The following is a 13216-nucleotide window of genomic DNA, read 5'->3' on the forward strand; positions in this document are numbered from 1 at the left end:
GTCTTCGGTAATGCTGACCCTGTATCGATCCGTTGTGGTGAAGAAGGAGCTGAGCCGGAAGGCAAAGCTCTCAATTTACCGGTCGATCTACGTTTCCACCCTCACCTGTGGTCATGAGCTTTGGGTTATGACCGAAAGGACAAGAGCACGGGTACAAGCGGTCAAAATGAGCTCCCACCATCGGGTGTCAGGGGCTCTCCCTTAGAGATAGAGTGAGAAGAGAGGAGCCTGATGAGGTGGTTCGGGCATCTGGTCAGGATGCCACCCGGACGCCTCCCTGGGGAGGTGTTTAGGGCACTGAGGCTACGGGGAAGACCCAGGACATGTTGGGAAGACTATGTCTCCCGGCTGGCCTGGGAATGCCTCGGGATCCCCCGGGAGGAGCTGGACGAAGTAGCTGGAGGGAGGGAAGTCTGGGCTTATTTGCGTAGGCTGCTGCCCTCGCGACCCGACCTCGGATAAGCGGATGGATGGACTGTGAAGAAATCAGCCCACATTTTCCAGGGCATGAATGTTTTAAACTGAGTGTCACACACTAGTCATCGACTAAACTCAAAGCACCTGCACAGGTTGTCATGAAATTGCTTGACTTTGGTTCAACTGTCTCAGTTAGGATGAGTATGGGGAAGACTGCAGACTTGACAACTGGCCAGAAGACCATTATTGATACCCTCCATAGGACGTAAGCCACAAAAGTTCATAGCTAAGGAGACTGGCTGTTCACAGAGTGCTGTGTCCAAGCATATCAATGGAAAGTCTGGTGGAAGGGCAAAACGTGGCAGGTGCAGAGCTGACCGTGGGCTTCTGCTGGTTATCAAACAGAGAAGATTTGTCAATCTGGCAGACATCCAGATAGAAACACCACATTCAGACCATATATCGATTGATTTGATACCATCCTAATTCCTGTTTTTTTCTGCAAAAACTGAGAAGTAAATGGGGATTTCTTCCTGGTATTTTCATTTTTTGAAATCTTGTTTTGGTGGTAAATCGAGAGCTTTGCCTTCCGCCTCAGCTCCTTCTTTACCACAACGGATCGATACAGTGTCCGCATTACTGAAGACGCCACCCAGATATGCCTGTCGATCTCACGATCCACTCCACCCTCACTCGTGAACAAGACCCTGAGGTACTTGAACTCCTCCACTTGGGGCAAGATCTCTTCCCCAACCCGGAGACGGCACTCCACCCAAAACCATGGACTCAGACTTGGATTTCTCATCTCATCCCATTTCTTCACAGTATTCTCATTTTTTAAAATCCGGTGTTCGGGGGGTTTTGTGAGCTGGAAGCCCAAATTATGTACAAATAAACAACTACATTTTTTAAGTTGTGGGCCCTGAATCTATCATCTATGGAAGTTTAACATTTTGAATGGAATTTTGGAGATAAATACCCTTTATTTATAAACTAGTACTTCTTCTGGGTGCATACAATGTCGTTTCCTTGCATTCTGAGTGAAACGGAGTCATATAAATCGGTGTTGTCACCAGAAACCTTTGGAGCTCTGACGTCTGGAATAGCATGCGAGTCGTAGCATGAACCATGTACACGGACTAGTCCCTCGGTCCGTCACAAGATTGTAAGCGCTGACACAACAAGACCCACACAGGGCGTTAAAAGAATGTTGCTTGCTCGTAAAGACCGCCCTCTGTTTGAGAAAAGATTAGTGTCTACTTGGGGCAAATAGAGGCTAACAAGTGAGTAACTGACCGTAAAGGGTGAAATAAATCTCTGTTGCATTTCATCCTTCACCCTCCCCTTCTAGCTATGATCTTATCTTCGCCGGGGGACCAGAGGAGATTCTCAGGAAGTTCCAGCAAGCCAACCACAAAGTCATTTTTGCTGCAGAGGGCTTGGTCTGGCCAGATAAGAGGCTGGCTGACAAGTATCCCTCGGTTCGCAGTGGCAAGCGCTACCTCAACTCAGGAGGTGGGTTCCAAACCTTCCAAGCATGCAAGGAATGTCTTGTTCAATCTTTTTGTTGACCACACAGACGGGAGGCTCCCGATGGCTCCCGGAATGTTGTGCGTTCTTGACTCGATCAAGCAAAACCCCGCAGTGGCTCGCCACATTTTGGGAAGCCACACGTAAAATAATAAATGCCATAGCGCTTAGATAATGAAAAGGAAGGCCGGCGGACTTTTACATGAACACACATTTACAATGTAAACTGAGTGGCTACGACAGGGGTGTCCAAAAAGGGGCACTTGGCTATCTGCGGCCCGCAGCTAATTTCACTGCAAAAACTGAAATCTAAGGAAGATTAAATATCTCAAATAAGGGTGATATTTGCTTATTTTCTGTCTAATAAGATCATTCTTCTCACTAAGCAGATTTTATGTTAGAGTGTTTTACTTGTTTTAAGGGTTTTGGTCCTAAATGGTCTCAGTAAGATATTGCAGCTTGTAGCTGAGATTTGATGACCTATATTGAGTAAAACATGCTTGAAACTAGAATATCAAGTGTTGCAAAGCTGTGTCACCAACATTCACACGCATAAAACTGCTTTTTCAAAGTAATAATTTCTTATTTCAAGCATAAAATGAAAAAACATGACTTTGACACAATTGTGTCTCATAATTCATGCACATTCAGATAAATTCTTCAAAATTCCAATAAAAAAAAAATTGGCCTGGGGCCGGGCTGTATATATATATATATATATATATATATATATATATATATATATATATATATATATATATATATATATACACTACCGTTCAAAAGTTTGGGGTCACCCAAACAATTTTGTGGAATAGCCTTCATTTCTAAGAACAAGAATAGACTGTCGAGTTTCAAATGAAAGTTCTCTTTTTCTGGCCATTTTGAACGTTTAATTGACCCCACAAATGTGATGCTCCAGAAACTCAATCTGCTCAAAGGAAGGTCAGTTTTGTAGCTTCTGTAACGAGCTAAACTGTTTTCAGATGTGTGAACATGATTGCACAAGGGTTTTCTAATCATCAATTAGCCTTCTGAGCCAATGAGCAAACACATTGTACCATTAGAACACTGGAGTGATAGTTGCTGGAAATGGGCCTCTATACACCTATGTAGATATTGCACCAAAAAGCAGACATTTGCAGCTAGAATAGTCATTTACCACATTAGCAATGTATAGAGTGTATTTCTTTAAAGTTAAGACTAGTTTAAAGTTATCTTCATTGAAAAGTACAGTGCTTTTCCTTCAAAAATAAGGACATTTCAATGTGACCCCAAACTTTTGAACGGTAGTGTATATATATACATATATATATATATATATATATATATATATATATATATATATATATATATATATATATATATATATATATATATATATATATATATATATATATATACTATATTCCTTGCTCACTAATTGACTGAAAGAGCACGCACTTGGCGCGATGATGTCATGTTATCGATGGGAAAATGCATTTTTAAACAATATGATTTGCCTGAGCGTTGCCTTTTTGCCTTTCCATTAAGAACAATAAACTAGTTTTTAGTGTAAGTTTGCTGGTTTCAAGAAATGTAATGCCGCGCGCAAATAATTATGTCAAGATAACGGCACTAGCATTTACTTCATTTAAGAATATTTTTCAACATATTGAGAAAAAAGGTCTCATATTTGTTTTTGCTATCAAGAAAAGTGCACTTGTTATTAGTGAGAATATACTTATTTTAAGGTATTTTTGGGGTTCATTGAGGTTAGCTAATTTTACTTGTTTTGGAAAATCTTGACAAGCCAAATGTTCTTGTTCTATTGGCAGATAATTTTGCTTAGTTCAAGTAAAATACCCCTCATTTTTGTATGTTTTTTTTCCTTGTTTTTGAACACTGACTTTTTGCAGTGTTCTTATTGGCCAGTACAAAAAAAACCATACAGAAGTGGAGAAGAAGAGAAAACAGGTGAAATGTAACCAGAACACAACAGTGGTAGCCAAAACCGTCACGTACTGAAATAAACACACAGAATAACAATTATTTGAAGACCTAATGAACCTCTTTGGATTGGGTACCCAGAAAAAAAGTTGCAATGTTCTAATAAGCTGCCATGCCATGTCAATGCTCGATAAAATAATAATGAATCAAAATCAATGTTAATTTTATTGACATACTGAAGTTAAATGCTATTTTGGGGGAAAATATTGCATATTTTGTGTGTTTGCCATATAATCTAATATTTCTATGACAAAAAATTTAAATAAAATAGAAAAACAACAACTAATTGGTGGATGGATCTGAAATTGATATAAAAGTTTAGGCGTTGAAATTAAAATGATTAAACAATAATGTCCGACTCATTTTTAACACTTTTATGAGTGGGGCCCCTTTTGGATCCCTTAGAATTATAGTGGGGTTTGTTTTCTTGCACAAAAAAATATGAATCAAAATAAATGCTGTTATGAACTATTGACATATTTAAGGCTTAAAATACTTATCAAACATTCCATTTCGAAATATTTTTTTGGGGGAAAATATTGCACATTTTGTTTGTTTGCCATAACAACTAAGTTTTCTATGACAAAAATAAAAACAAACAACTATAATTGGCGGATATTTCAAGGGTTTAGGGTTTAGAAATCGCAATATAAATTATTAAAAAATAACGTCAGACTTATTTTAAACACTTTTTATGAGTGAGCCCCTTTTGGATCCCCAAGAATTATAGTGGGATTTGTTTTATTGCAAAAAATATATATATTAATCAAAATTAATGCTGTTATATACTATTGACATAATTAAGGCTTAAACTAATTATGAAATGTTCCATTCCAAAATATTTTTTGTGGAAAATATTGCATATATTGTGTTGTTATCATAAAAAACAAGGTTATCTTTAAAAATAAACAATGATGAAAACCGAACTGAAGACTGATCTGAAGTTGATTTATAGATTTAATAATACTATATGATTTTTTTCCCAGGTCCCCACACTCCAAAAAGTCAGTGTTCAAAAAAAAGAGAAAAAAAATACAAAAATGAGGGGTATTTTACTTGAACTAAGCAAAATTATCTGCCGATAGAACAAGAAAATGCGGTAAGTAAAATTAGCTAACCTCAATTAACCTAAAAATACCTTAAAATATTTATATTCTCACTAATAACAAGTCCACTTTTTTTGGTAGAAAAAAAAAAGAGACCTTTTTTCTCAATATGTTGAAAAATATTCTTAAATGAAGTAAATGCTAGTGCCATTATCTTGACATAATGATATGCGCTCGGCATTACATTTCTTGAAACCAGCAAACTTATACTAAAAACTAGTTTATTTTTCTTAATGGAAAGGCAGCACTCAAACATAAAATCTGCTTAGTGAGAAGAATGATCTTATCAGACAGAAAATAAGCAAATATCACCCTTATTTGAGATATTACATCTTACTTAGATTTCAGTTTTTGCAGTGCAGGACCAAGCTTGAGGGCCCACAGGTTTTATTGTATTGGTTTTAAAAATTTTAAATATCAAAAATGGCCCCGACATGCTTTGATTTTCCAGTGAGTGAGACAAAAGTTTGGATACCCCCCGTCTGTGATGTTTTTCAGAAAGTATACGATTAGTGAAAACAACTTTATCAATGGAAATGATTCAAATCAGATTACCGGACATCAAGTTTACATTACAGAACTGAAGGCAGAACGTTAGTCTTGGGAAACTATTGATCACGGCGTAGTCCAAGTGGAATGGCTGCCTGCATCCTTCTGGGTATTTAGGACACATAATCACCGCCTTCTCTGTGGTCATCAACATGGCTCGACCTCCCAAGCTGGAGCCTTGCCTCGGATCAGAGGCTGCTTTTAACTTTCACTGGCACGGACTGTGGCCTTGGTCTTGGCCTCCCTAAGGCATCCGTCCTTGGCTGCTTGCAAAGTGAGCGTGTTCCTTTTTAGCGGCGGATGCTCACTACAGTGTCACCCAAAGTCAAATCAGTGTCTTTGGAAACATAGCTCGTGTTTATTTGTGTTTGTTGGACTGGACCGACAAGAATGTCAGTGAAAACAGAAGAAGAATCTTTGAAATTGGGTCTTAAAACCATCAAATACCAACACAAAACATCTGCACGTATAAACTTTGCAGTAAGACTGTAAAAAGAAAATGTTCCGCTACTGTAGGAAAAGTCCCTGACGTTTCTCAGAATTCCCTGCCATTGTTACATTTTCTAAGGCCGGCGTTTTGGATCAGAAACAACAAAACCTTTGCAAGAAAACCCAACAATTCTGTTTTGGCTTCATCCTCGTTTTTGTTGGTTTAACTACACTGCAAAAAGTCTGTGTTCAAAAACAAGAAAAAACAAAACAAAAATTAGACCTTTTTGCTTAATATGTTGAAAAATATTCTTAAATGAAGTAAATGCTAGTGCCATTATCTTGAAATAATGATATGCGGCATTACATATCTTGAAACCAGCAAACTTACACTAAAAACAAGATTATTTTTCTTAATGGAAAGGCAAAAAGGCAACGCTCAAGCAAATCATATTGTCTAAAAATGCATGTTCCTATCGATAACATGACGTCATCGCGCCAAATTCGTGCTCTTTCAGTCAATTAGTGAGCAAGGAATATATGTATATATATGTATATACAGTATAAATATATATATATATATATATATATATATATATATATATATATATATATATATATATATATATATATATATATATATATATATATATATATATATATATATATATATATATATATATATATACATATATATATATATATATATATATATATATATATATATATATATATATATATATATATATATATATATATATATATATATATATATATATATATATATATATATATATATTTATATTTTTTTATTGTAATTTTGAAGAATTTATCTGAATGTGCATGAACTATTTCTGTTCAAAATTGTTTGAAATGTCACATGTTAAATCTTTGAATATTAACTGTCGGTTTAATTATGAGACACAATTGTGTCAAAGTCATGATTTTTTTTATTTCATGCTTGAAATAAGAAATTATTACTTTAAAAAAGTAGTTTTTTACTTGTGAGTGTTGATGACACAGCTTTGAAACAGTTGATATTCTAGTTTCAAGCATGTTTTACTCAATATAGGTCATCAAATCTCAGCTACAAGCTTTAATATCTTACTGAGATCATTTAGGACCAAAACACTTAAAACAAGTAAAACACATAAAATCTGCTTAGTGAGAAGAATTATCTTATCAGGCAGAAAATAAGCAAATATCACCCTTATTTGAGATATTTCATCTTACTTAGATTTAAGTTTTTGCAGTGTAGGAACAATCCCCGAGGTTTCTCAGAATCCCCTGCCATTGTTACATTTTCTAAGGCCGGCGTTTTGGATCAGAAACAACAAAACCTTTGCAAAGAAAACCCAACAATTCTTTTTTAGCTTCATCCACGTTTGTGTTGGTTTAACTACATCATGTCTGTGTGTCGACTTGTTTACGGTTCCTGAGGCTTTTCTAAATGATGGGAAGAAACCGTGCACAGAGACTCAGCCCTAACCCTGTAATCAGCTGCTGTGGTCAAGGTCCTCCAGACAAGACGACGTGGAGATAGCCCTGGAAATATACACTTAGATCAACTTTAATAGCACAGACGTATTGTCCCCCAAGCTCTGCTTTTTCCTGGGCAGTCAGACATTCAAATCGTATAGTCCAGGTTTTCTGAAAACAGCTATTTTACAAACCCCGTTTCCATATGAGTTGGGGAATTGTGTTAGATGTAAATATAAACGGAATACAATGATTTGCAAATCCTTTTCAAGCCATATTCAGTTGAATATGCTACAAAGACAACATATTTGATGTTCAAACTCATAAACTTTATGTTTTTTTTTGCAAATAATAATTAACTTCGAATTTCATGGCTGCAACACGTGCCACAGTAGTTGGGAAAGGGCATGTTCACCACTGTGTTACATGGCCTTTCCTTTTAACAACACCCAGTAAAGGTTTGGGAACTGAGGAGACACATTTTTGAAGCTTCTCAGGTGGAATTCTTTCCCGTTCTTGCTTGATGTACAGCTTAAGTTGTTCAACAGTCCGGGGGTCTCCCTTGTGCTATTTTAGGCTTCATAATGCGCCAAAAATTTTCAATGGGAGACAGGTCTGGACTACAGGCAGGCCAGTCTAGTACCCGCACTCTTTTACTATGAAGCCACGTTGATGTAACACGCGGCTTGGCATTGTCTTGCTGAAATAAGCAGGGGCGTCCATGGTAACGTTGCTTGGATGGCAACATATGTTGCTCCAAAACCTGTATGTACCTTTCAGCATTAATGGCGCCTTCCCAGATCTGTAAGTTACCCATGTCTTGGGCACTAACACACCCCCATACCATCACACATGCTGCCTTTTACACTTTGCGCCTAGAACAATCCGGATGGTTCTTTTCCTCTTTGGTCCGTAGGACACCACGTCCACAGTTTCCAAAAACAATTTGAAATGTGGACTCGTCAGACCACGGAACACTTTTCCACTTTGCATCAGTCCATCTTAGATGAGCTCGGCGCCAGCGAAGCCGGCGGGCGTTTCTGGGTGTTGTTGATAAACGGCTTTTGCTTTGCTTAGTAGATAAGTGTCAGTAATCCATGCCCTATATCATGGGTGTCAAACTCTTGCCCGCGGGCCAAATCAATCAATCAATCAATCAATGTTTATTTATATAGCCCTAAACCACAAGTGTCTCAAAGGGCTGCACAAGCCACAAGGACATCCTCGGTACAGAGCCCACATACGGGCAAGGAAAAACTCACCCCAGTGGGACGTCGATGTGAATGACTATGAGAAACCTTGGAGAGGACCGCATATGTGGGTAACCCCCCCCCCCCCCCCCCCCATAGAGGGGGGGGGGGGGGTTACCCACACATTAGAGCTGGCCCGCCGGTATTAGACAGTAACAACGAATTCACCGCTAATACTAATACTTGTTTACCCTCCCGATAGACTCCCGCATTTCAGTGCCCCTTCCGAAAAATCTCCCGGGGCAACCATTCTCCCGATATCCATCCAACATTATCGGGGACGTGCCTTAAAGGCACTGCCTTCAACGTCCTCTACAGCCTCTACAAACAGCGTGCCGGCCCAGTCGCATAATATATGCGGCAGTACCGCCTGAGGGATCCAAGGTCCGTAATATCATAGCTTACCTGGAGTGATTCCTCCAGATTCTCGGAAACTTTTGATGATATCACGTAGCGTAGATGTTGAAATCCCTCAATTCCTTGCAATAGCTTGGTTGAGAAATGTTGTTCTTAAACAATTTGCTCAGGCGTTTGTTGACAAAGTGGTGACCCTCGCCCCCGTCCTTGTTTGTGAACGACTGAGCATTTCATGCTTTTATACCCAATCATGGCACCCACCTGTTCCCAATTAGCCTGTTCACCTGTGGGATGTTCCAAATAAGTCTTTGATGAGCATTCCTCAACTTTATCAGTCTTTTTCGCCACTTGTGTGAGCTTTTTTTGAAACATGTCACAGACATCAAGTTCCAAATGATCTAATATTTGCAAAAAAAATGTTTTTCCATTTAGAATGTTAAGTATCTTTTCTTTGCAGTCAATTCATTTGAATATAGGTTGAAAAATATTTGCAAATCATTGTATTCTGTTTTTTATTTACCATTTACACAACGTGACAACTTCACTGCTTTTGGGTTTTGTACATCTAGGCCAGGGGTCACCAATGCGGTGCCCGCGGGCACCAGGTAGCCCGTAAGGACCAGATGAGTAGCCCGCTGGCCTGTTCTAAAAATAGCTCAAATAGCAGCACTTACTAGTGAGCTGCCTCTATTTTTTTAAATTGTATTTATTTACTAGCAAGCTGGTCTCGCTTTGCCCGACATTTTTAATTCTAAGAGAGACAAAACTCAAATAGAATTTGAAAATCCAAGAAAATATTTTAAAGACTTGGTCTTCACTTGTTTAAATAAATTAATTATTTTTTTTAACTTTGCTTCTTATGACTTTCAGAAAGACAATTTTAGAGAAAAAATACAACCTTAAAAATGATTTTAGGATTTTTAAACACATATACCTTTTTACCTTTTAAATTCCTTCCTCTTCTTTCCTGACAATTTAAATCAATGTTCAAGTACATTTATTTTGTTATTGTAAAGAATAATAAATACATTTTAATTTAATTCTTCATTTTAGCTTCTGTTTTTTCGACGAAGAATATTTGTGAAATATTTCTTCAAACTTATTATGATTAAAATTCCAAAAAATTATTCTAGCAAATCTAGAAAATCTGTAGAATCAAATTTAAATCTTATTTCAAAGTCTTTTGAATTTCTTTTAGAATTTTTGTCCTGGAAAATCTAGAAGAAATATTGATTTGTCTTTGTTAGAAATATAGCTTGGTCCAATTTGTTATATATTCTAACAAAGTGCAGATTGGATTTTAACCTATTTAAAACATGTCATCAAAATTTTAAAATGAATCTTGATCAGGAAAAATTACTAATGATGTTCCATGAATTCTTTTTTTTATTTTTTCAAAAAGATTCGAATTAGCTAGTTTTTCTCTTCTCTTTTTTCGGTTGAATTTTGAATTTTAAAGAGTCGAAATTGAAGATAAACTATGTTTCAAAATTTAACTGTCGTTTTTTTCGTGTTTTTCTCCTCTTTTAAACCGTTCAATTAAGTGTAAATATCATTAATTGTTAATAATAACATAGATTTAAAGGTAAATTGAGCAAATTGGCTATTTCTGGCAATTTACTAAGTGTGTATCAAACTGGTAGCCCTTCGCATTAATCAGTACTCAAGAAGTAGCTCTTGGTTTCAAAAAGGTTGGTGACCCCTGATCTAGGCTTACTTTATGGTCCTGACTGACATAATATACTCCAACTGACTCGTTATATGTAACTTTGTCACTGCCATGTGTTTCACACTGTTTATTACTTGCAGGAATAATTGGGTATGCACCGTACATAAACCGAATTGTTTCACAGTGGACCCTTCACGACAACGACGACGACCAGCTCTTCTACACTAAGATATTTGTGGACCCTCTACAAAGAGTAAGTATCTTCATTGTCCCAATAGTCAAGATAATGTGGTTTTGACCCTGAGATATTAATAGGACCCACGTCTCTTAGGAGTCTCTCAATATGACTTTGGACCACAAATGCCAGATTTTCCAGAACCTGAATGGAGCAATTGGTGAGGAATTCCGAAAAGTTCCTTGAGTTAGTCCATTTTCTAAAAGACTCTGCATTGTAAAGAAGTTTTGAACTATGAAAGTTGTTGCTTATGAGTTCATTAAACCAGGTTGTGTTTTCTTGCTTTTTGTCAGACGAAGTACTCTTGAAGTTTGGAACTGACCGCGTGAGAGTTAGGAACAAGGTGTACGACTCTCTGCCAGTGGTCGTTCACGGCAACGGGAACACTAAAGTGAGTAACTAATGACTCTCTTGACCCGCTGTTGCTTCATCAAGGATGTTGTTGTTTATGTTGACCGACTGAACTCCTTGATGGCTTGGAGAGGTCTATGAGCTTGTGTTGACAATCACCGCCAAAACATCTCTAATGAGTTTCCCACATACTAGGAAATGTGCACCCTGTTCCTTGCGATTCACGAGTCACTGAGTGTTTTCATTGGGAAGAGAGACCAAAAACCAAACTAGGTCAAAAGGCCTCTCTGTCTCTTTCCTCAGTTTTTTTGTTATAGTCATCTCTCGATCTTTCTCTTGAGCTGTATCCTTGTCTCTGTTGCGATTTTGTTATCCTTATAGCCAGACCTGTGTATTGAATTTTGTCTTCAGACGATTCTGGGTAATAACTGATGACTAATGACTCAACATTTGACAACGGAGACAAGTAATCCAAAGAGGTTCATTCGGTCTTCAAAAAACTATGCGATTGTGTTATTCTTATAGCCAGACCTATGTTTATTTCCGTACCTGACGGTTTCGGCCACGACTGTTGCCTTCCTCAGAGGTTGTCACGTGAAGTTGCTGTGACGTGTCTGGTCAACTGATTTAAACAGTTTTTTAAATCCATAAGAGCATAGAAAAGAATGTGAAAAGGAAACCTCAAAAGCATGCACACGAGCCAGGCTGACAGCACCATCTGTGGTCCGACCTCTTCAGGACTGTGTCCCAGGTTTGGGAAAGTCGGTACGCCCCCTTGTCCTGGTTCACAGTCTAAGGGGCACGCTTCTGGATCTCGATGGCTTCTCTGATCCAATGATGGTCTTTGTTGCTCTCAGTGCCGATGACATGTCCCAATCCATGAGGTGGTCTGATATCAATCAATCAATCAATCAATGTTTATTTATATAGCCCTAAATCACAAGTGTCTCAAAGGGCTGTACAAGCCACAACGACATCCTCGGTGTCGAGTGGGTCTGACATAATATTGTGAAAGTCCAACACATCAGCGAAAGTCCAGTCCATGGTGGGGCCAGCGGGAACCATCCCGAGCGGAGACGGGTCAGCAGCGTAGAGATGTCCCCATCTGATGGACAGGCTAGCGGTCCACCCCGGAGCAGAGTAGAAAAGAAAAGAAAAGAAACGGCAGATCAACTGGTCTAAAAAGGGAGTCTATTTAAAGGCTAGAGTATACAAATGGGTTTTAAGATGAGACTTAAATGCTTCTACTGAGGTAGCATCTCTAACTTTTACCGGGAGGGCATTCCATAGTATTGGAGCCCGAATAGAAAACGCTCTATAGCCCGCAGACTTTTTTTGGGCTCTGGGAATCACTAATAAGCCGGAGTTCTTTGAACGCAGATTTCTTGTCGGGACATATGGTACAATACAATCGGCAAGATAGGCAGGAGCTTGACCGTGTAGTATTTTATACGTAAGTAGTAAAACCTTAAAGTCGCATCTTAGGTGCACAGGAAGCCAGTGCAAGTGAGCCAGTATAGGTATATACCTGTATATAGGTGTATGTATAGGTATATACAGTGTAGGCGTAATATGATCAAACTTTCTTGTTTTTGTCAAAAGTCTAGCAGCCGCATTTTGTACCATCTGTAATCTTTTAATGCTAGACATAGGGAGGCCCGAAAATAAAACGTTACAGTAATCGAGACGAGATGTAACGAACGCATGAATAATGATCTCAGCATCGCTTGTGGACAAGATGGAACGAATTTTAGCGATATTACGGAGATGAAAGAAGGCCGTTTTAGTAACACTCTTAATGTGTGACTCAAACGAGAGAGTTGGGTCGAAGATAATACCCAGATTCTTTACCGAG

General features: G+C 38.1%; 1 protein-coding gene across 4 annotated transcripts in view; it reads left to right on the top strand.

The window, feature by feature from the left end:
• plod2 (procollagen-lysine, 2-oxoglutarate 5-dioxygenase 2) overlaps positions 1-13216 on the top strand; it is a 397088-nt gene that overhangs the window by 338597 nt on the left and 45275 nt on the right. For all 4 annotated transcript variants that reach the window (XM_062020588.1, XM_062020587.1, XM_062020589.1 and 1 more), the window contains exons 4-7: positions 1769-1932; positions 10916-11028; positions 11107-11170; positions 11304-11401. In XM_062020588.1, coding sequence (XP_061876572.1) covers positions 1769-1932; positions 10916-11028; positions 11107-11170; positions 11304-11401 — 439 coding nt within the window. The remainder of the gene's footprint in view (positions 1-1768; positions 1933-10915; positions 11029-11106; positions 11171-11303; positions 11402-13216) is intronic.

This window comes from Entelurus aequoreus, linkage group LG15 (genome assembly GCF_033978785.1).
Source record: "Entelurus aequoreus isolate RoL-2023_Sb linkage group LG15, RoL_Eaeq_v1.1, whole genome shotgun sequence".
Lineage (NCBI taxonomy): Eukaryota > Metazoa > Chordata > Actinopteri > Syngnathiformes > Syngnathidae > Entelurus > Entelurus aequoreus.